Here is a 23,633-nt window from a genome sequence, read left to right as displayed (position 1 = left end):
TGGCATATTGTCCAGATATTCCTCCTGCCTGAAGGAGGAACCAGTAAGTATACAGAGAGCAAGTCAGGCCAACAAACATTTCTTCCTCTGCTCCAAAACTGTCAGTCTCAATAAATGATTGATTAAAGCTGGGATTTGAATTCAGATCATCTCTGTACATATGAATGCTTAAAGGCTTCCTTCCTCTTTTACTGAAGAGGAAAAAGGTGACAATTACTTTCTTTGGGAATAATCCAGTTCCCCTTCTGAGTGACTGACCTGCATCTCCACAGCCTTGGTCTGGTTGGAGTTATCACATACAATATATATGTATTATTTGGTGTTCAGCTGGTATTCACCATTGTGCACATGTTCAAGTGAACTCCAATTTTATGATTGCTTTCACAATCTGAGGGTTTTTCACTCCAGGCAATTGCTGCATCCACCTCACCCAGATGACTTATTACCATGAACCATGTTTCCAAGGAGTTCACTCAGAGCAGATACTTTGAGGAGAAATAGATTAAATGCTTACTTCATAACTATACTTCATAACTATTCTTCAGACTAAGATATTCTTAAGGCTACTGCGTCCTCATAAGGCCTGCATTATGCCCTGTATTTTTGTTTTACACTTGCAGCAGAAAAACAGAAGTGTAAGAGCTTACAACCACTTCACCTTGGAAATATGTCCCTCTGATTCTGAAACAGTATCTACCAGCACAAAGAGCTGTCTTAAGGTGGAAAGAACTGAAAAAGAATTTCAGTGTTCTGCCTGTCTAGAATGGCTCACAGGAATGTTGCATGTTGTCTTCTAAGCTCACTAAGAGAAATTAAAAAATAAACTAATTTTGAAAGAAAAGCAAGCTTTTTTGATCACCAGGAAAAGTAATGAAGGCAAGATGAAGCAGGAATGTCAATAAGACAGGGAATAACAGGCTTGTGAGCTTGATCTCAATCCTTGAGAAAGGGGTAGAGCAACGTGTACTGGATATCATTTCCAGACACATGAATGAAGGGAAGGTGATTGGGAGCAAAGATCATGGATTTATGAAGCAGAACCAACCTGACAGACTTCCACGCTGAGGTAACTAAATCACTGAGCAAGGAGAGAGGTGTGGATGATCTTTACCTCAACATTAGCAAGGTGCTTCTCCATTAAATCCTCACGGATAAGCTGACAAAGTTTAGGTTAGGTAGGCAGGCCTGGGGCTCACTATGTGATCAGTGGTCTCAAGTCCTTCTGGAGGCCAGTCAATAGCGGAATACCCTAGGTACAGATACTGGGGCCAATACTGTTTAACCTTTTCACTAATGACCTGGATGATGGGTCAGAGTGCATGCTCAGGGAGTTTGCAGATGACACAAAGCTGAGAGGAGTGGCTCATGTGCCAGATGGGTTCCCTGCTGTTCAGAGGGACCTAAACAGGTGAAGAAATGGGCAGCCAGGAATGTCATGAAGTTCCACAAAACACATGCACAGTCCTGTCCCTGTGGAGGAACAATCCAGGCATGCATACACACCGTGGGCTGAGTGGCTGGAAAAGGTTTTGCTGAGAAGGACCTTGGAGCCCTTCCAGGTGTACACCACGCTGACCAAGAACCAATGATGCACAGCAAAAAAGGTCAGCAGTATGCTGGGGTGGGTTAGCAAGAGCACTGCCAGGCAGGCTGAGGTGATCCTTACCCCTACCTAGCCCTGGTGAGAGATGTGAGCAGAAAAGGTATTAAAACATCTCCACCCCACAGATGTTGCCAGTTAATTAACATCCTCTCAGTCTGAAGTCACAGTATAAAATGGATAAAAGACTGCCTGGGTAGGGAGACCTGTGTTACCGAGTTAGTGTCTCTATGTACACACACGAGCTTTGGTGAAAAAATATCGTGTGTCTGGTACTTAAATTGTATTTAAAACAAGAAGAAAAAAAGAGTTAAAGAAAAGGTTATTTTCACTGAGACTTTAGTCTGAGTAACATGGGTACAATTTACTCAGCTTATTATGGGGAATGAGTTTTTAATCTTCCAGAGAGAAATAAACACTTGCTGTGTAGTTCACAGCTTAGAATCCATACAGCTCTTTTCAGCCATGGGTACTGTGTCCACGATTTAGGACTGTAAGGATAAACTGTTATAAAAATAAATGAGTGATGAGATTCTCAAATGGAAATGGGTAATCTGAAGATCCTTCAATAGAATATAGAAAAGAACAGAGCATGATGGAGAAAAGGTTTTTATGACAGGCATCTCCTGTGGAACAGAACTAAACCCTGTAAACTTTACCATGCTGTCATACAGAATCACTACCAAGGAATAAAACCTTCCTCTGCCCTGAGTGAAAGCAAATTCAAAGCAGTCTGTTTACTCAGTCTGCAGCTTTTTTCCATTGTTCATTACAATATGTTATTCTAGCACAAGTGGAATTCAGGAGGCGATCTCTCTGGCTGATGGTTGGATTGGTGAGAATATTAGACTTCAACTTTATCTCAGCAAATAATGGGCTCTCTCTGGAATAGCTGAAACTCTGACAGGAAGGAAGAGACATTAGTGGGAATTTCCCCTAGATAACAGTCCTTGGTTTATAGAAATCCTGTTCCATTATCTCTAGATGTTATACAGACATAAATATATAGAGCAACAGCATCTAAGTGCTGAATTTGCAAACACAGTGCTCTCTGCAAGAATCTTCAATCTTTTTATTTTACGTATTTCTTTATACTCAAAATGCCAATCACAGATTTGGAGAAATTTAGTGACAAAAATACAGAACTATTTTAATGGACTCGGCACACTGGATAATTATTTCAGAAATCCAGTTTTATGAAGTGAAGTGCATAGTCTACCTCTTTTCCAGAAAACTTTTCTAAGAGAGCAGAACAACTAAAAATCCAGATCCCACTGCTTTTTAGTACATTTTTTTTTGTTCCTGTCTAGCTAAGATTCCTGTCTGTAGTCAACTGTGCTCTTTTCTCTTTGACCAGGACTAGCTTACAACATACCAGGTAAAGGAAATTATCAATAGGCAGTTTAGAAATACAGACATGTAGAATGTGAGGGAAAGATATAAATGGAAATTTTGTTTTCTGAAATTTCTGTATCATAAAACACATTGTTATTTTCTGTATCAGTCCTGGTTTTCCTCTGTGTTGAAACTCTTTCTGTGTATATTTGTCAGAGGTTGCATATGGCACTGCAGCTTGAAAAAGGAGGAAAAAAATCCTTGTAGAAAATACAAGTAATTTTCCCTTTTATTTCCTTTACTGGTGAATATTACAGCAGTAAAATGCTCCACAAAATCAGTATTAGCTACAGTTCACTACTTTTTTATCACAGTTCTCTCTTTATAATTACATTTCAAAAAATAAGGAAGTTCATTAGGAAATGAAAATTTGCTGGCATTTACTTTTATTGTAAGATTTTTACACTATGAAGCAATTCTGACTTTAAAAGATGCTTGTCATCCTTAGATGTTTTCCTTACTTGATATAAATTGCTATCTAAATAGAGATGGTATGATGATGTTACAGTTAGAAATTGAACGTGTAAAGCAGACTGAAATTTCACATTTGAGATGCAATTTAGCAATGGGCTTCAGTAACTCTTTGGGCAGTGTTTCCTTTTTGTTTATACAAGTTTCTAGAATTCAGAAGTTTATTTCTAAAAATTTTAAACAGTGCAAAAGGAGGGATACTATTAAAACCTGTAACTTCTAAAAACCTTGAAAAATACTTTTAAGAATATCTGTCACCATAGTGGTGAGTGAATGAGCTCAGTAGTCCAGCTTTCCATGCCGGCTGTGCACATCTCTCATTGTTGATCCATTGGGGCAGGAAGGAAATGCCTGGGTTCAGTTCTTGGTGTTCTGTAAAGTTTCTATGAGAGCCTTGTTGTATTCTCTGACCAGCTTTCTCACGTTCTTCATTATTGGCTGGTAGTCACTCTCCTGGCTTTTTGTTGCTATGACTGATTAAAAGAATTAAGGAAACAAACTGCCAGTATAAATATGAGCACAATTAGAGATCACAAGGGAACCACAATACAGTACATTTGCTTCTGTGAAAACCAGCAAGTGTTGCAAATAATGGAAAAAACTCCACTTAAGTCTAAAAGATTTACACTAATTTACAAGGGCTAGCTGCCATCTCATGCCAAGCACTGCAGGAAAAAAAAAAAAAGATTACATGCCTGAGTCAGTTTTGTTTTCATATATACAGGCAATAGGTCCCTTGTGAAAGACTCTGCCCATTGTTACATTGCAAGTAACACCATTTCAAAGCACTCAGCTATTTACAGCCATTCAGCCTGGCTACAAAAGTCCCAGTCCAGGAAAGCAGCCCCCCTCTTTCCAGTAGCCCAAGCAGACACAGTACTCTGTATAAGGGTCTGTACTTGGATAGGCAATATTGCATAGCAAGTTAGCAGATGCTTTAATATCCTGATGAACTTTTTCTCTTGGTTTTTTTACAGGTTTTTTTTGTAGGAAAAATTTTATTTAACAGTATTGCCTTAAGAAACATTCCTGTAGAGCCTCCTTCATAGAGGAGGTACCTCCAATTAGATTACATTGTCAAAGACTTTTTTCAGATGTATTTTCTAAGAATTAGAGTACTTATCAGATATGAGAAATGGGTTATTTGGTATATGAAAAAGACAACACTATATGTATTGTTATATTTTATATGTTATTATTTATTATTATCATCAGCAGTAATATTTCTCTGATGGCCAGGCTATCACGTAATTGCCTGAAATATATTCCTGTGCTATTTTCTGAGACATATAGCAATGTCCATTGTCCAACAAAATACACTGGATGGTACAGTCTAGTTTTGATGTTATCTTTACCAACTACATTTGTACTGTAATCATGTAACAGCGATTTTGTGCATATTAGAAATTTCAGATTTTTTGTTACCAAATAATTTTAAAGAAGTAAGTTTATTGCAGTGAATTCACTGTCTCAAAATAAAACTTCAGCTTGGTCCTACTCAGATCTCTACCATAACTATGGAGAATAAAAAAAAAAAAAGTACAAGATGAGAAGAATCATCAATTCCAATTAACATAAACATCAGTGCTTTCGCTTATTTCAAAAATTATCTTATGGAAGTCATTTGCAAATAAGCAAATAATGATTTTGCTTATGTTTTGTAAGGTCTTATATGATTAGTGAAATACAACTCTTTAATTTGAGTCCCATAATGAGAAAGTTACAGTGCAGTTCCTCCAGTCACGCCCATTTTGCAGCTCAAGCATCTTCTTGTCATATCTTAACACGTTCATCTGCTTTTTTCCTCTAGCAGGCAACTCCCCTTTTATTTCATAAGAAAAGCATTGGATGTATACAATTTATTGTTTACTTTTTCATTATTGGTATTTTCAGGGGGTTAAACTGCAAAACACCATACAAAGTCACCATGCTCTACAGATTTTCAAACAAAAATACACTTGCAGATTAATTTCAGATAAGACTGGACAGATACGAAGATGAGTTTTGTATGAAACCTAATGGCAAAACTGAGCCAGAAGGAATAACTCCAGACTGCAAGGCAAAGCTTATGCTTTAGGAACCCATAAAATTGTTTCAGACAACACATACAGGTTTTGCTATATATAATATCTATCAGTTAACCAGACATTTGCAAAGGATTGCCTTTCCCCTCCTCCCCTGTCTCCTGCTCCCCATTCTGTCCTGTCTTATTCTGCTGGAGGAAACAGACTTCTTCCTCAATTAATACAGTGCATGAATTTGACTCTATTTCTTAAAGAAAAGGATACATTCCTTCATCATAAAGTTATTTTGCTCATGGTGCTGCCACTTCCTCTCCAAATTTGTAAGCTGAAAACACAAAAAGAGTCAAAAATTAAAATGCTAATTACTACACACACACTTTATACAAACTCCCAAAAAAGTTGTATCAGTACCTTGTACTCTATCACCCAATAAGATCAAAGTTATTTCACATAAAAAACTCCAAAATGAGAAACAATGGCAAAATGTTTTTAAAACTGCCAAAAATTAACTTGCATATAATTTAGGATTTCATAATTCATCAGTACAAAAGCACTGCATGCAACTGCAGTGATGAAAAAATCAGATGAGAATTCAAGACTTATCTTATAAGGCAGTATGTAGGTAAGTCATAAGTAAAAAGATGAACACTGCAGGGAGATACTAATTCTCATAATGCTTCTTATCACTTAAATGATCTCTTCTTAGAATCAGTAGGATCTAAAATCACCAAAGATACAATATTTCCTGACACAGTCTTGGACTTTAAGCTACACAGAAGAAACTTCCTTACTTCCATAGTTAGGTTTCCTGTCTGATGCCAGAAGCTGTGATAAGAACAGAGCTGCAGCAAGAAGATTGTAGGAGTGTGGGTTAAGTGTTGGCACTTCTTCAATACTTTCAGCATCAACAGGAAACTAATGTGGACATTATATCGATGGCTGCTTCCTTACAATACAATTTTATACTTGTTTTTCCTGATGCTACTGTTAAAGGTTCTGCATTTCAAGATATGAAGATGTTATTTTTAAATGTAAAAACTGAAAATCATTCTGAGACTAAACTTTCAGTGGAAATCAAAAATTTTCCTATAAATTAGGAAAACACTGCAGTATTTTACGTAAAAGCTTATTCTTAAGCTAAAAGATATGAAAATAGTTGCTCTATTACTCAAATCTTAACAGAGAAGAATCAATTATCTAGTGTACTAGTTCACAGCACATGACAATAATTTATTTCCAAGATCAGATATTTCTGACCAATTAAAATTTTTACTGCCTCCTTTGTGTTGTTACACATGATATAGCCAGTAAGGGAGCCTAGATTTGAAATACTTTATGTCTGATATATATAAAAGGAAACATTCAATGTATTTTTATAGTAACTCCTTGGAGGCCAGTTGACTGCTTGCAAAATTGCCCAAGCCCTCAAGATATATGAACAGTATTTGCACTTCACAATGCTTGATGCAACAACCAATCAGCTGTTATACTTTAATTCACTCTCATGATATTTACACTCATGGCATAAAAAGTCCTTTTTGCAGACACTGAAATAGAACTGCCACAGCTTAATGAATTGAAGAAATTATGTATAACTATTATTTTATATAAAATTTTACACCTCATCGTGCAAGTACCCTAACTGCTTATCCATTTCTGATTTCCCTAAGCTCTAGGAATAAGAATCTGATCTTGACATAAAAAATATACAGTATCTGAAGTCTTGTAGACTTTGGCATGTAGTTTTGTGGATTTATATCATCACCCTAGAGTGATTATAATAATCCTGTTCTACACATGTGTAATATACCTCAGTCAGAGCTACACCTTCTCATCTGCTCCATGAAGTTCACTCCAGAAGAAAGTCAACTTAAACATGTACCAATATGACCTTCAGCTTTTAAATGAATTATAAAAAAAATAACAGTTCTAAAAGGCAAATATCTCAACAACCTCAAGCAATAAAACCCTTATTTTAAGGTTATCTGTTTTCCTTCTGTGCATTCAAACCTCTATGCCAGTAAAGTTCTGTTGCCAAAATGACAGCAATAAATGGGTGTTTATAATGGAAGAATCAAAGTTGCTCAAGAGGTTACAAACACCTTCTTTCCTGATTCACTTTTTAAATGCAAATGTACATATACTCATATACCAAAGTTTAACCCTGAACAAACCCCAGAACTTCAGTGGTCTCCAAGGAGCAGAAGAATTAGAAAAAGGAAAATGAAATTAATAGCACAGGTTGCAAGAGAAAACTTACCACCATAACTTCAAAAGCAAAACGGATCTTAGCTAATTAGTAGTGACTGTTTTTTCCCCTGTACTTTCTTCTAAGTTTGTCCTCAAAACTACTCAAGCAAAGGAAGGGCAGAAGGTGGAGGGTTCTGAGCAAGATTAATACAAACACTTACACATAGAAGTCACATAATTTTAAGCTCAGAACGATCTCTGACCTTAGTAATCTAAAGCTTACAAGCAATTTATTGGTATAAGATTAAGTTTTGTTTGAAAACTGAAAATATGGCTGCACACTTAAAACACATGACTAAGAAAACTCACTGAGAAGGAATAAACAGATTCCATTCATACAATGTTTCATGCATATGAGAAAACCAAAACTGAGAAAGAAACAACTGAAGGGGATAATATGTAATCTGAGCTATACCTGAGAATGTGTCTCGTTTTCTTGCAGCTCCTTTTTTAGTGCCTCATACTCTGTATTCAAGTGTTCCATTATCTTCTTGAAAGAATGGCTGCGCTTTGTTAATTTTTCTTTGTCATCCTGGAGTCTCTAGTTAGAAAAAAACCCAACACAAACTGATTAATGAGTTCATCTGCTGTTAGCTTCAGGTAAATTACTTCAACTTTCGAAGTGCTACTTCTTTTCCTTTCAAAACAAGACCACATGAACAGAGAACTCATAGGCTTTTCTCTAGCAATGCATGCTTTATCCTAAAAATGATACTCAATGATTATGACCAAGTTCTAGGCTTAGACCATATTCTATGAGCACAAGTGGGAATGCTGACGTTAAGAATTTGTAGGAAATTCTTTTTTGTTTGTGTTCTGTGTTAGATTGCTAAATTCAAAGTTTGGGTAGTCATAATTACACCAGAAGAGTTTAGCTGAATCGTTAAAATACAATGAGGAGATTTTGTGGAAGGAAGTTATCAAAAGGCATCCAGCTTATAGCCTGCTACATGGACCTACTTAGTAAGTCATATATATAAGCAGAGAAGCATTTGGATTCATTTGCAGCTATCAGCTATGAGGAAGTACTCTCAATCACATATTACTCCCCACTGGTTGCTCAAAAGCACACAAATTCTGTTTTATTCCTTTTGTTACCTTTTCCTTCTCTTCTCCTGATGCTTTCAGAGCTGGCAAATTATTGTAGACCTCCAACTCCGCTTTTGTCTGTTCAATTTTGTCTTTAAGAGAAGCCAGTTCACCAACCATCTTGCCCTCCAATAGTTCCATCTTCTGTAGGTCCATCTGCAGTTTTTGACTCTCTAGATCACCAGATACACAATTTCTAATTAACAGTATTTTTGTTTCATAATACATAGCCCAGTATGTAAAGGTTTATACTATATTTAAGCAATATAAGCAGCTCCTGTGTATCTTTCTGATTTTTATATTAATGGGACTGTTTATGTGAAGGAAAGAAAAAAATGTCATCTTCACAACCATCCCACAAGTCATACTCATACATTACAGTAACTGTATTATACTCCATAAGTGAAGAGTAATGAAAATGTGAAGTTTTTTGTATCACATTGTTAAAGTTTATAGCACCAGACAATTTCAAGTCTTAAAGCAGTGGTGATAAACTTACAAAAAGTTGCAATAATGTAGACAATTTAAATAAATAATTTCATTCATTTTTTTTAGCAAGGTGTTGTTTTATTTATGCTGCTTGTATGTGGGAAAGACATAGTTTTTTGAGAACAAATAGCCAAATTTTCTTTAAACATTCACTCTGTGCAGAAAAACACTTCCATATACCCACAGAATAAGAAGTGCTACAACATACAGAATTTACTTCTGACACTCCATTAAAAATAAGTAACAGAGATACAGGTAATAAGGGAATTAGAAATATGGATGGATTCTTATATGAAGAGAACTGCAAAGACTGAAACAGTTCAGACATGAGATGCATAAGAGAAGAAACAATAAAAAGATACAAAATAATAAATATACATCGGCACAGTTTTGGAGGTAAATTCCCCGAATAGGGAAGGACTAGGTGTGGCTAGACTTGTTTTGGTTTCGTGATCTGCCCTGTCATTGTACTTTATTCATGTTCCTGAACATTAAACCCATGGCTAAACCTTCTTATGCTTCAGATCTGTGTCTAACTCAGAAGAATGACAGAAATGTTGCAGGTTTTTTTGCTACAATCTAAAATATCAGGCAACATGGGCTATTGGGAGGGATGAGACCGCACAAAGAAACTTTTCTCGGCATAGACTGTGTATTTTGCTCACAGTCAGATTTGCGCTGATCAGCTGGAAAAAGGTAGAAAATTTACCCCCCAACTTAAGCAAGGCAGTATAAATCTTTATGGCAGAAGGGAACAGATGTGCCTATGTGACAGAAGGAGAGTTCACCTTTCCAAAAACTGTGGGTATGCTTTCCTCAGTGTATTTATTTGGGAAGATCTCACTGTCATAGCAAGATTTTGGTATTCATCTCTCTGCTTGTGAATTTATGCCATATGCTTATTTTTTAGAGTGAATTATTTCCTTTAATCAGTATTTTTTGTTTATTACAATGTTTTGGTGATTTGTTTAGGAATCTCAAAATTAAAAAAAAGACAAGCCAAAATTTTCGTGCACCATTCAAAATTATCCTGAGGAATGCTCATCCATATGGTAAGATTGAAAGGGTCTTATACAGGTAAAGAGCATGTATGTAAATACATGTTGCACTTCAGTGTCTGCCTTCCACTGTAAAGCACTTAAGAAAACACTTTCTCTGTGCCTACAATATTTTGTAACTGCCCATAGTTCCGATGCAAAGTTCCCAATAGTGGTCAGTGACAGACTGTAAACCACAAGTGAACAGATCACAGCTTTACTTCTCTTGTTCCTACAGCACTGTGGTTTAAAGACAGACAAATGCTTAAGGACCTCAATAAATGAGGGTTTTAAGACCAAAACCAGTAAAAAACAGAATTATAAAAAAAATTCAGATTGGAGAGAAATAGCAGAAAACAACTATAGATGTTCTTAAGGATTTATTTAGGCCTGATCACAGCATTTTCACTTTTTATATAGTAGTTTAATATCTATATTTTATTTTAAAATAATAAAATAGCTGACTGGTTGCAATTTATTTTACATGTAAAGAGTAGTAAGAACATAAGTGCCAAAAAGGCAGAAAGTGTTCTTAGATTGTTCTATCTATATATTGATAGAAACTATGATGAGACAGCAATGGGTATTCCTATCCAGTCACACTTTCTGCAGAAAAGGGAAGAAACTGGAAGGGGTGAATTTTATCCTTATCCAGCAGCAGCCTCAATGAAAAAAACCCTCAGAACTCCTCTAGAGGAAGAGACAGGAAGAGGATGCAGCCCAGTTCCTTCTGATAGGCCATGAAGTTGCAGTGTCTACCATGCAGTGTGTACATAGTAGCAAATTCTCAGAACAAACTACAGTGACCCAGGGAAATATTTTTGGGAAACTATGCCATCAGCACTTTTGTTTACTCCTCATGGTTTCCTTCTCTTTTTAATTTTTTTAAGGCTTCTGCTGGTGGACATTCTATATGTTTGTTATGACAAGAAAATATGGATATCCAGATTTTAATCACAACAAAAGAATTCTGAAGATTAATTACAGTGTTAGGAAGAACTTCAACTGTGCAAACCGAAAATTCACTGCATTTCTGAAAGAATCTTGAGTTGCTTTTTACAGTATCTGTGACTCTTTGCTGTCAGACATTTACTTATGAATCATTTAAATGATCTGCCGAAAATTATGCACTGTAACTTCCTTCTCTCCCCTTGCAGAGGAAGAAATATGTCTTTCAATAATGCCTCTGTAGCATTAGGTGCTTTCAAAACATCCATATACTGTAAAGTAGTCAGAATTGATGCTTACATGGAAGAACAAAAAGCCATATTTGAACTTTTAATGTGTGGCCCAGCATTTTAAACTACACTAGAACTGCAAAATGAGTACATGCAGACAAGTGAACACTAAATGTTCAAACACAAAACAGAGCAATCAAATTCTGTAACATTCTGTGCATAACAACTTCATATTTGCTCACAACTAATTTGAAATCACAACAGGGGCACCTATTTTGAAAATTACTACAAAGTACAGCATGTAATAGTCTTCTAACAAAATGATTTATGGTTCTTAATTCCTGCCCCTTCCTTTCAGCAAAACAAACAAGGAAAGGTTTGCTGAACCAATAATGATATTGGCAAAGACTTAGAACTTTGAGAACAATCCTACTATAAACAGCGCAAATAAAGAACGAAATAGACACTTGTTATGGGAATGAAAGAAAAATACTGTCTGCTTTTTGAAATTACAGACAGGATCCTGCAGATGCTTACATTTAATTTTTGGTATTTAGAATATTTAGAAAATGAAGTCAAAACTAATGTTCACTTTGCAGAATCAAATCCTCAAAATCTGAGAGCTATTCACTCCTGTTGTCAGTTATTCTCCCATAGTACATATCCTTTGCAAAAGCACAAACCCCAAGTAAGTGTACTAAGAACTACATTTACAAATAATACATGGCTAGACAACTGTGGAAGACTCCAATTTATTAAACACCGTTTAAAAATCATGGAAGATATTTATTTTTAGGCAAGTATTAGTAAAAATCAAACTTCAGCTACCAAAACTTCATACCTCTGTATTAAAATACATTTGTTTATCTTATATCTGTGCAAGGAAGATGATAATTTAGTGGTAATAGTAAGTGAAATACTCCTGAGGAATATAAATAACTTGTTACTCAAAAGAGTTTCAGTTTCTCAATTGCCACTGTATTTTAATATTTTCAGATCTTCCACATGTTATTAGTGCACCATTGTGGGTAATCTTAATACTTTTAAGAAATGAATTTAAAAATTCATTGCTGATCTCACCTGTAACCAGATTCTTAGCAGTGCTCTGTGACTTCTGCATTTCATTTGATTTGAAAGTGAGGTCTTCCTGCATAATCTTCAGCTCTTGATTTGTAACAGATGAAATTTGTTTCATATGATTCAGATTCTGTGTGTTACCAATAACAATAATGAGAATATGTTCTACTTTTGAAAAGACAAATGGTAACTGGACAAGTAAAAACTCTTCTGCTAGGACATTGTCTGTTATTTAGCTTTCGTACTACAAAGACTTAAAATACTGGAAATATTCTGAAGTGATTTAAATGTGAATGACTTTCATGCTGCCAACTTTTGATAAAAGATGTCCTGACAGGCCAGCACAGATGAAACAAAATACAGCAAGAATAAACTGTGCTGCCATATAGATTGGTTCTAAAGCGCCTAACATATATGGTATATCACACTGAGTTAAAGACAATTAAAGTAATCATAGAATCAAAATATTACTCTGCTGAAAGTTTTCAGTAAGATAAAAAATCCATGGAAACCAAAAATATTAAAAGAAAAGGAGACTTGGAAGTGAAAAAAAAAATGGCAGACTACAAATTCCAACAATTTCTAAAGTGTTACATTATTCACTTATATTATTTACATTCAATATTACATAGTAGGGTATTCCAGACATAATTTTAGTAGATCAGAGAGGAAAGTGGAATATTTTCAGTTATGTAACAGTATGACAGGATACCCCTGAACTGAGATTTGCAAACTTTGGGTAAACAATATATTGCAGTGGTTTTATTTGCACTATTTGGAAATGTTTATCATTAATGGAATAATGCTCATTATAGCAGTGATGACAACTCTTTCCTCAGAAAGAAATTAAACAAATCCTTTTCTTTTAACTCCAGCTGTACATGGTTTAATGTTTAATCCTCTTAAGAGATTACTATGTGGATAAATTTAAATACATAAAAAGCACCATCCTTCTTCATCCAGTCACTCTCTTGTTTTGTGCTTCTCAATTCCTAGCTTGCCACAGGAGGAGGGAAATGCTCACCCTGCTTGAGTGCTCCAGGAGTGCAACAATGTTGGCTTCTATTTGGGCCTTTCTTTCAAATTCCTGTTTCTTAACCTCTTCAAAAGTCTCAAGAAAATCTAGAGATCAGCAAACAAGAAAAAGAAGGCTCTTACTTGTATGAGTACAGCACATGCCTTTGTTATTTCCAGTCAAAAATTGTACTATATTGATAAACTGTACAATTAAACTTTAATTGTTTATTTAAGAGCCAGGTGGTAGAGACCTTGAAACTTGTCAACTTATTGGTTGGAATGAAGGAGAATTCTTCCAGACACACACTGGGCATGAGGTCACCACCTTCTTGTACAGTGTTTAGGTGAGGGTTGTTACCTGACAGGAAAGGAATTTCATCCCCATCATTTCTGACACCTTTCTAAATGCTTGTCCCAGCAGCTGTTGCTCTTTATTTTTCTGAAAGCTAACTAAATGGGCTACCAAATAAAGGAAACAGGTGACTTCATTATCTCTAATGACCTGGACTAAATGCCAGACACTCCTAAGGACTGGAGACCAATATTCAGCTGGGATCATCTCTTTCCTTCTGAATGATTCCTCTTAGCTATATCTGTAATTTAAGTTCATTCTAGTAAGTGTCCAACTGAATATGACAGCACAGTTGTAATGGTGGTAGGCACTCTGTATTTGTCTTCTAGGCATACTACATTGTATTTCTGGTCACAGATATATTGAAAAGAAAAAGCTGTTGGACACATCATATGAAAGTCAGAAGTCCAGCAAGATGCCACCTAGGGCTGTAAGTTATGATAACTTCTCTCCTACTGGGTCTCCTACTGAAACACGGCTTAGACACATAGGAGCACTCAGCAAACCTAAGAGCTTCTATGTGCATGAAAAAGGGAAGAAGTCCTTGTTTGAGCAAGAAGGATGAGACAATGGCAGAAACACATTTTCACACATTTATAAATATGAAACAATAAAACTAACATACATAACATCCACAGGTATATATGTAATTCTACAAAACTGAGCCAGCAACAATAAAATTAGGACCTTAGAATAGTATCTATATGATTTGACTACTGTTTTTCTCCTCTGGCATTCTGGACTTTTTAGGTGTTTTCTTGCAAAGCTTCGAGTTTATTTAGAATCATTAAGCAAGGTCCATATTAAGCAAGGTCATCTCATTGTTTTGCTACAAGCAACTTTCCTTTTAATAATGCTTATCTGATTGACCTTGTTCATTTGAGTACTATGTATTTCACAGATTCATAAAAAATTGAATGCAAGAGACTGCAAGAGCTCAACTAATTAATTCAGCAGCTCGAGGATAAAACCAACTGTATGTCAGTAATTCAGATGTTTGTCTATACTCCTCTCACACTCAGCTTCTGATGGATACTCCACAATCCTCCCAGGACAACCTATTTTAATGCTTGGTAAATGTTAATGTTAGGAATTTTTCCCTAATATCCAACCTGAAATCTTTCTGCAACTATTGCTGTATTACTCCTTTTCTCTCCTTCATGTATACACAGAGATAAATTATTCACTTGTTATTTGAAACAGCCTTTTTAGATAATTGACAACTTTCATAAATCTTCTAAAATAAAGACTTGTTCTTTAATATTTCCTTGCAGGTCATGCTTTCTGCATCTCCCATCAGTTTCTCTTCAGGACTGCCACCCCTTTCTTTATGTGCAGAGCTAGAGACAGTACTCCACCTGAAGTATTCAATGCACAGCAAAAAAAGATTACTTTACATGTCTGACAAATTACACTCCCATGTATACTACTGTTGTGGTATTTCCTCTGCCATGTTAGTGTGATACTGCTGAGCCACATTCACTTCACCTTCACTCTAACTGAGCCATACTACAGAGTTGTTCCTAGTGAACTGCTCCCTATTCTGCATTTTTGCTGTTGATTACACTGCCCAACTGTAAAAACTTATACTTAATCATTTTTGAACATTTTTAACTCATTTCTAATATGCCAAAAGTATATGAAATTCTAACCCTGTCCTCCAATATGACTTCAGGTTTTCCAATGGAGTATTTTCTGTGAACTCTTCTGTGAAACTCTCTCTCTTGTCATCCATCTGATGGATATAAGTATTGATTAACCTGAACACCCAAAACACTGCAAAACTCTATTCAATATACAACCTTTCATTCTGGCATTGAATCCTTCATAATTAATAATTTTTTAATTGAATGTACAGTCCAGGTTAATGACAATATTTTCCTAGCTTGCTTCTAAGAACACCATGAGACAGCAGAAGATGTACTGAAATTAAAGTACAGATCATCTGCTGCACCTCTCTTATTCCGTAATATTTTTCTGTCAAAAAAGGAAAATAGATCTTTGTACTTGACAAATCAATACTACTGTTATTCATATTCCTGTTTCTGTAACATTTACAAAGTGTCTGCTTGCTTTGTTTTCCCACATTCTTTCTGGAAATTGATACTAAAGCTGACTGTAGTACCAGTTCCTCTTCACAGGTACTATATTTACTCTTTTCCCATCTTTTAGACTCCTGCATGTTCCCCCAAATCTCTCAGGTCTCAGGTCTCGCAAATGTCAAACAGGCCTGGAACTGCATCCATATCCTCTGATGAAGGGTAGAAGCAGAACCAAAACCCAAAGACTCAGAAGGACTGTGAGTCCCCACTTGCACAGTCTGTATTCATACTGAAAATCCAGATTGAGTTTTTCCATTTTTGCTTCTCAGGAAATTTGGTAATTTGAAAACACAGAAACTCTCTAAGTATGGTCTTACCCATCTTCCCTTACTGTGAGCTGAGACCTTTCTTTCAGTATCATGCTAACAAGAAGTTATACACAGAATAGTTAAAAAAAGGTATTATATCCTTTGGTTTTCATGACATATTTATTGATCATTTTCCCTCTTTGCTGAGTAACAGACCAACTTTTTTGGAAAGTTGTCTACTAAAGCATGCTAGCAATAAGGTATATTTAAAACCAATTGTTTTCATCCTCTCTTAGTTGCTACTAGGGTCTCTACAACATTAGACCCTTCTAATAAGTACCAAGCTTTAGCAGCATTTATCTTGAATAAATAGATATGAGAAGCCTTAATTTTAAAGAATTATATGATGTCTACATTTGTCCACTTTCAAGTTCTGCCTTTAATAATTTAATCCATTAATTTCAGCTTTCTTTCATAAAATAAAGCTGAGTTCCTAAGACCTTTAATGACTGATGAAAAGCCTTGAAAGATGCTCCAAAAATTTGTGACTGTCCTGTAAGTCCTATGATATCAATTACCTTGCCCTTAGGCAGATCACAGAAACTTGATGAAAAGATCAGGACATAGTTCTTTGGAGCTCTAAATTATCTGTGTTTTGACAATACAAGAAAATCTGTATTTTAGAGGAATTAGGCCAAATTAAATTATATTAGACAACTTACTGTCCATGTTTTCTTCACTCTTCTTGAGCTCTCTGTATTTCCAATTTTCTTCTCCTGCAAGAGATTGATTACATTGTCTCAGTCCTGAATTCCTTTATGTATGCAAAATGTCAGTTTTAAAAATAAAATTTCTACATGCCTAGAAACTACAGGACTAATCCTATGTTACGGAATGTAGTCACTTCAACAAACTATGTCATAGGCACTTTTACATTAAAAAAAAGATATTTAGCTAAATAAATCAGACTCAGTGCAATTTTTTGAACCTTTTATTGCTGAACTCCACTATGACTATAAATAGATCTTAATTTAAATGTACTAGTAAAGTGAGACACATATTTGTCACAAGGAGATAATTCTTTTAATTAATTTTAAATTTCAAATATCAAAAATTTTAATTGTTTGAGTCTTATATTTTTAACATAATCTTTAATTTTAAAGAATACAATGTAAAAGAAACAAACAGATACAGATATAACTGAGCAAGCAAATTTCTCCAGGTCTTTTTATTTGTACACCCCCATGCTTTCCTCTTTATGTAGTATATACAAACAATAAGAACACTCTTGGGACCCTAAGGGACTGTGATTCTGCTTCAGCTTCCTTGCAGCTGTGGCTTTGTTCCTTGCCAGACTCTCTCTTTCATTTGCAAGGCAAGTCTAACTCAGCCTTTTCTTAAAAAATCTAGTAATAATGAGCCATGAAACAGCTACATGATTTGCCAACTGTTTTAAGAAAAAAAAATTGAAATAAAGTCTGCAACTTTGAAATTATCTTTACAGATAATTTTTCTTTAAAAATATGCCATCATACACCAATAACTCAGCCTCTCCTGCAATTTATGAATGGTTAAGTCTATTCCATTATGAGTTAATCCTGACTTTGACTAATCAGTTAAAGTTAACTTTTAGTATATGGAACACGTAATAAGCAGGTGAAGTTTTTACTTATTTAGATTTTCTCAAGTGAAAACTAAAAAGAATTATTTCTATATCTTCTGTTTATTTTTTTCCTTCTCAGAAATGTTTCTAACACTGAAATATTAATCCTGAAACATTACAAAGAAATCCTTAGATATATTTTTTTTTGCTGTCTATTTCACCTTATATTTACCTAAAAAGCTTTAGGAGCTGAAGTTTTAGGAGTGTTTTGTAATAACGTTTAAATACCAATCCAGAAGTAAAGTGACTGGGGAGGGAGGGAGGACAGGCATTTCAAAGGCACACCAAGATGATGACTTAGAGCAGAAGTATGAATGGCCCTCCGTGATTCTCTCTCCATTCACTAGGAAAGACAGCATTGGGAGTTTACATTTCTGTGTATTAAGCTATTCTTTGCGAATATCTTCTTTACTCCATCTGTTATAACAACATATGAATTCCCTCTGTATTATACTACAAGGTAACTTGATTCTGAATATCCTGACTGTTCCTGATATGCTGACAAAGAGCACGTGCTTTCTCCTATATATGCTTTAAACTCTCTTCAACACACTTCTTTTTCTAAAACAGTGAAAGACATACAGTCCAGCAATGTATAACTGTGTGTGTAAAGTGAACTATAAAATGTGAAAAGCAACTCACTTCTTACCTTCTGCATTTTTCCGAAGTTAAAACGAGAAAGGGTTCAAAGTCAAACAAAAAAAAGAACAATAAAGTTGGCAATGATATTACCTGGAAACAAAAAAGCTAACAAAACAGTCTTAACAAGTTATTTGTGCAAAAATAAAGAAAAATCTGTAGAAATATGAAATATTTTGTAATGTAAAAGATGAGAAATAGACGTATCAAACATTTGTTTGGAGGCAAATTTAGAAATATTTGTTCGGCTTGAAGAAATTTACAGCTAGATTTTACACTGATTGCCCAAGAAAGGGCATAAAGTAAAAAGGACACACATCAACTCATTAGTCCTCCAAAATTTAAATAAGTCGTTACAAAGCCTTCCAGAATGTATGCACATATTTGTGTAATTCCTATCTGAACAAGATTTCTTATACTGAAAAGAAGGTTTTCCATTGCATGAATCTCTATGTTATGGAGAACCTTTCATAACTATTAAGGGCCTATGTTTAAACTAACATTATTTCCTCCAGAACCATAACTTCCAGTGGCAGGAAATATCAACCTAACCTAGCCTAAGTACTACAGCACGTGTTTGTTTGAGGTAAGTATAAATTAAGGCCATTTTAAGGCAGCTCTCAAACTCTTCTTGCAAAGATCAACCCAAGAAGTTTCAAAGACAGATAAAAATAATACTGAACTAGTGTTACAAAAATTCTGTCTGCTTTACACGTTATTATTAATCATTTTCAATTCCAAATCCATTGACAGTGTAATAGATAATGTAGAAGGTACAATTAATGAAGCATTTCTAAGTATGAGTTGGTTCTACAGTGCTGCCAGAAGGATAAACTTCTATCCCTCAACCAGTTCTAAAAATAAAACTGGGACAGAAAACCAGACAGCTGTAGTATTATTTTATCTGGTAATTTTCAATATGAACTTGAAGAATGCATCACTAAAGGTGGGTACTCCTCAACCCTGAAAAGAAAAGCCTATACCTCTAGATGTGATGATGTTGATGAGTAATGGACATTTGCATCAGCCTAAAAGTTTCAAGCAACTAATGGGTAGAGCATATACCATACAAACAGATGCAGCTCTGCACAGTCTGCTACAACTCTAGTCATATTACCTCGCTGATTCTCCAGATCCATATCAAGTTGCTGAATGACCTTTTTAAAATGGTTTGTTTTTTCTTTTACTTCTGCCAGCCTGACAAACAGATAATGAAAATCGAGGTTAAAAATATGTTGTAAAATACTTACTTTATTTTAGACAAAAATGCAGAGAGAAATCAAGAATAAAAGTTGCAAACCTAAATTTATCAAAACCAAAAGAATATCAGGAGGATTATTGTTATTATAAAAGGTATATGTAAGTAACCTGTCACTTTAGTCCCAATAGCTATTAAATATAAGTACTGCTGCTCCTTTTTATTAAAAAACAATTTTTGTTGAGTCATCCATAATTCTTAACTTACTCAACTAGTCCCTCTGCTGGTTGCTATTCAGCTTTGCAAAGGTACAACATAATTGGTAAAGTGCACCAAATAACTGTACTCCTTAAAAATTACTTATGTGTTCACTAAAATCCATTAAGAAATTGCCACGTAAAAGTAAAATACTCTGCTGTATAATCAATCAAAGTGTGAAAAAAATTACCATAAACACATTTCTATGTAAAGTCTCAAGTATAATTTTTTTGTTATTGTATCTTTTAAAAAATTCTGTTAAGCAACTTATTATCTAATTAAAGTATCAACATATTAAAAATTAACCAATAATTACAGCTGGCAATTCTGCTTAAAAGAACTTAAATTTGTTTCTAGGATATTTCATGAATTACCTCAAATTTTATTTAAATCAAAAGAAAAATCAAAACCTCAAAATCTCAAAATATTATACTGTTTTAACTACACCCCAAGAACTTAACTATTTATCATAAAATTTACTTGACTTTCTTGCAAATCTTCAGAAAGGTCCAGTACCCAAGAATCAAGAAGCTGTACCCTTCTACTCTTTAGAATGGAATTTTCTATAAGCAACTTTGTAACTCTCAGGTTTTGAGAACACATAACAAACTTCAAAATGGGACTGCAGTGCAGTGTGCCTCAACTTCATCGATGTCCCAGAGGAGTAGCTTTTTACAGATGAATGTCTTCTTTAGCCTTAAACAAGTTTATGTCAGAGTAATTACCAATTTATATTTTCAAGGCATATTCTCAGTATTCATAAGGGATGAAAGTATCTGATTATGCAGATCTACATGTTCTATCACTATAAAACTTGTTTACCTCAAACAGAGGAATATATTCTATTCTCTGTGGAATGTTAACACTCGAATAGCTTTGAAAATGTGGTGATGTTCTAAAAGTCTATAAAAATATATGATGGAACTCAAGTGTCTTTAGGGTGTACATGTAATTGATAGCAACAGTATAATGGGGTTACTCACTGTCTCTCCATGCTTGCTATTTTTTGACTATCGTCTTTAACCTATAAAAAAGTATGACAACGTTAACATACGGAATAAAACCTACAAATGAAAAAAAGGAAAAGAAAAAAAAATATTTCTAAAAGTAAAGGGAATAGAAACTCAGCACATGAAACCACAAACTTGCTGTCACATTGTCCAACAAGAAGTGATATGATTCAAGTGTTATCTTTTCCAAATGTTTAAAATAATACATTTAAAAATCATTGGTCATTCAGACCAATAATCCATATAATACAGATGTGTAGTTACATAACTCAGCATAGGCCATTGTAAACTGATTAAACTACTCCTGGATTAGTATCTGTGTTCAGTACCCACAAGGATACTGTCTGGAGTTATGTTACAGAGATGCTCAATTGGATCAGTTTTCCCAACCAACATGACTTGTGAATTGGATCAAGTCAACTAGCTGAAAAGCTGCCTGTGCCAACTTTGTTTTCATAAAATCACTGAATAGTTTGTTGTGGAAGGGACCTTAAAGATCATCTATTTCCAACCCACACATCACCTCCCCTGAAGCCCCACTACAGGCAGGGATGCCACACACTCGATCAGGTTGCTCAGGGTCCCATCCATGCAGGGTGTATCCACATGTTGCAGTGCCTCACCACCCTCACAATAAAGAATTTATTCCTAGCATCTAATTTAACTCTCTCATCTTTTAGTTTAAAACAGTTTCCCTCTTGTCCTATCACTATCTGCCCATGTAAAAAGTCACTCTTCCTCTTTTTATAAGCCCCCTTTAGGTACTGGAGGGCTGCAATGAGGTCTCTCTCCCAGGAGCTTTCCCTTCTCCAGGCTGAACAGCCCCAACTCTCACTCTGTCTTCACAGAAGAGGTGCTCCAGCTCTCTGATCATCTTCATGGCACTCCTCTGAACCTGCTCCAACCTGAAATATCCCAACCTTCCAATTCATTAACTGTTCATAATTTCAGATTATTTGTGCTGCTTAGAATGCAAGTAAAGGCAAGATTCAAACTCAAGTACTTTCAAGTATTATCACCCCTAAAAATACTGACTCAGAGAATCTTTTACATAGCAATATTTTATGTTCTTGCCTGCTTTAGTAATCTCTCTCTTTCCTCCTGCGGAGATTCCATGTTCTTATCCTCAGCAATAATCTGATCTCGACGTTCCTTGAGCTCATGGAGCTTTTCATAGAGATGCACAGCTTCCTGTTTCACTCCAGATTGTGCTATTTCCTGTTGGGAAAAGCAAACACCTACCAGCTATTTTCAGATGGCAAGAGAAATTATGCTTTAGTTAAGCAACATTTATCTGTATATTACAAGTAAAGATTATTTCTTACAAAAAGCACAGAGACGGTATAAAAATAAAATTTAAAATCCATATTGTCAATATTTGCATTTTCTAGAACGGAATATCACAATCAGCTAATTCTTACTTTATGAGTTTGTCCTCAGGCCAATTTTCTGAGTAGATTTACTACTTCATCATATCTAGGGGATTTCAAACCATATACAATATTTAAAAGTACTGCAAAATGTCTAACAGTATTTGAAAATTATACTTTTTGACTGTATTTTTCTGCTCAGAGATCCTTTAATCCATGGAAGAAGCAATATGAGAACATTGTTCTCAACCTAGCAATATGAAAGTGTATTAAAAATGAGCATTTATGAATGTATATGGAATAAAAAATACATCAGCTGGTACCACTGTGCTTGAAATGCCAATTGCTTTTGAACTGAAATGTGGAACAAGAAAATTTTCAGACATTCTGAAAATTTAAAATATATCAAAAAATTAAGTCACAAAAATCCTTAAGAAGGATGTTAATTTAGAGACTTATTCTAAGTCCATCAAATGTCACAGAAAACATCTGAAACTGCAGGAGTTAATAAATCCAGGAAAGCTCACTGTTGCTATCAAAATTTTGTACTTGGCATCTAGCAAAAAGAATTTTTACCCAAAACTGATTAGAAATTATTGGTGGAAAACAGAGAGGCAGCTTTGCCTTCCCATTCTAGGGTATGATCCTGCAATAGCTGAAAATTTAAGGAAAAAAAAATTTTTTTCTACTGTATTATTTTTTACAATAAAGTTCAGAGAAGATGGGTACAGAGACCACTTGTTATACATACAGCTCTTAGATTCTCTTCCTTTACATTTAATACATCCAGTTCCTGCTGTTGAACAACCAATTCCTAAAGAGGAAAAAAAGCGCAAAATTCAGATAAAAATTACTACTTGATTACTTTTCAGTTCTAAACGCTAGTATTTATCAAATGCTGTAAAGTATCTTATTGCTGCTCTTAAAAATTTTAAAGACAAGACTGTGTCCAGTTCCTTTAAGTACCTCAAATGTAATAACCACTTACTTTCAGCATCCAGCTTTTCTATTACTCTTATCAATGTTATTTACAGTTGGGCTACGACCAGAAAATTGCCCTTTTTCTACTATTTTTTTCTTAAAATCGGTACTGAGGGTGGAACTTACTATTTCTACTTCAGAAGTTTAGAGTCAGATTTTAAAATCTGAACTAGCCACCACAGTTT

The 23,633-nt window shown here is 34.9% G+C and overlaps 1 protein-coding gene across 5 annotated transcripts in view; it reads right to left on the bottom strand.

Moving 5' to 3' along the window:
• Positions 1 to 3,206: 3,206 nt before the first annotated feature.
• Positions 3,207 to 23,633, bottom strand: part of IFT74 (intraflagellar transport 74) — a 36,156-nt gene continuing 15,729 nt past the window's right edge. For 3 of the 5 annotated variants that reach the window (XM_027652554.1, XM_027652553.1, XM_027652555.1), the window contains exons 10-21: positions 23,219 to 23,281; positions 22,172 to 22,315; positions 21,071 to 21,111; positions 19,749 to 19,828; positions 18,642 to 18,644; positions 17,052 to 17,105; positions 13,635 to 13,732; positions 12,614 to 12,740; positions 8,839 to 9,002; positions 8,156 to 8,281; positions 5,755 to 5,815; positions 3,824 to 3,939 (exon numbers count right to left, since the gene is read on the bottom strand). In XM_027652554.1, coding sequence (XP_027508355.1) covers positions 3,824 to 3,939; positions 5,755 to 5,815; positions 8,156 to 8,281; positions 8,839 to 9,002; positions 12,614 to 12,740; positions 13,635 to 13,732; positions 17,052 to 17,105; positions 18,642 to 18,644; positions 19,749 to 19,828; positions 21,071 to 21,111; positions 22,172 to 22,315; positions 23,219 to 23,281 — 1,077 coding nt within the window. Of the gene's footprint in view, positions 3,940 to 5,754; positions 5,816 to 8,155; positions 8,282 to 8,838; positions 9,003 to 12,613; positions 12,741 to 13,634; positions 13,733 to 17,051; positions 17,106 to 18,641; positions 18,645 to 19,748; positions 19,829 to 21,070; positions 21,112 to 22,171; positions 22,316 to 23,218; positions 23,282 to 23,633 lie in introns of all 5 variants that reach the window. The other 2 variants (XM_027652556.1, XM_027652558.1) reach the window with 2 other exon arrangements.

Source organism: Corapipo altera, unplaced genomic scaffold (assembly GCF_003945725.1).
Source record: "Corapipo altera isolate COAL_440 unplaced genomic scaffold, ASM394572v1 61286, whole genome shotgun sequence".
Classification (NCBI taxonomy): domain Eukaryota; kingdom Metazoa; phylum Chordata; class Aves; order Passeriformes; family Pipridae; genus Corapipo; species Corapipo altera.
Note: the sequence above shows the minus strand (reverse complement) of the source record. Positions and strands in the feature narration are given on the sequence as shown.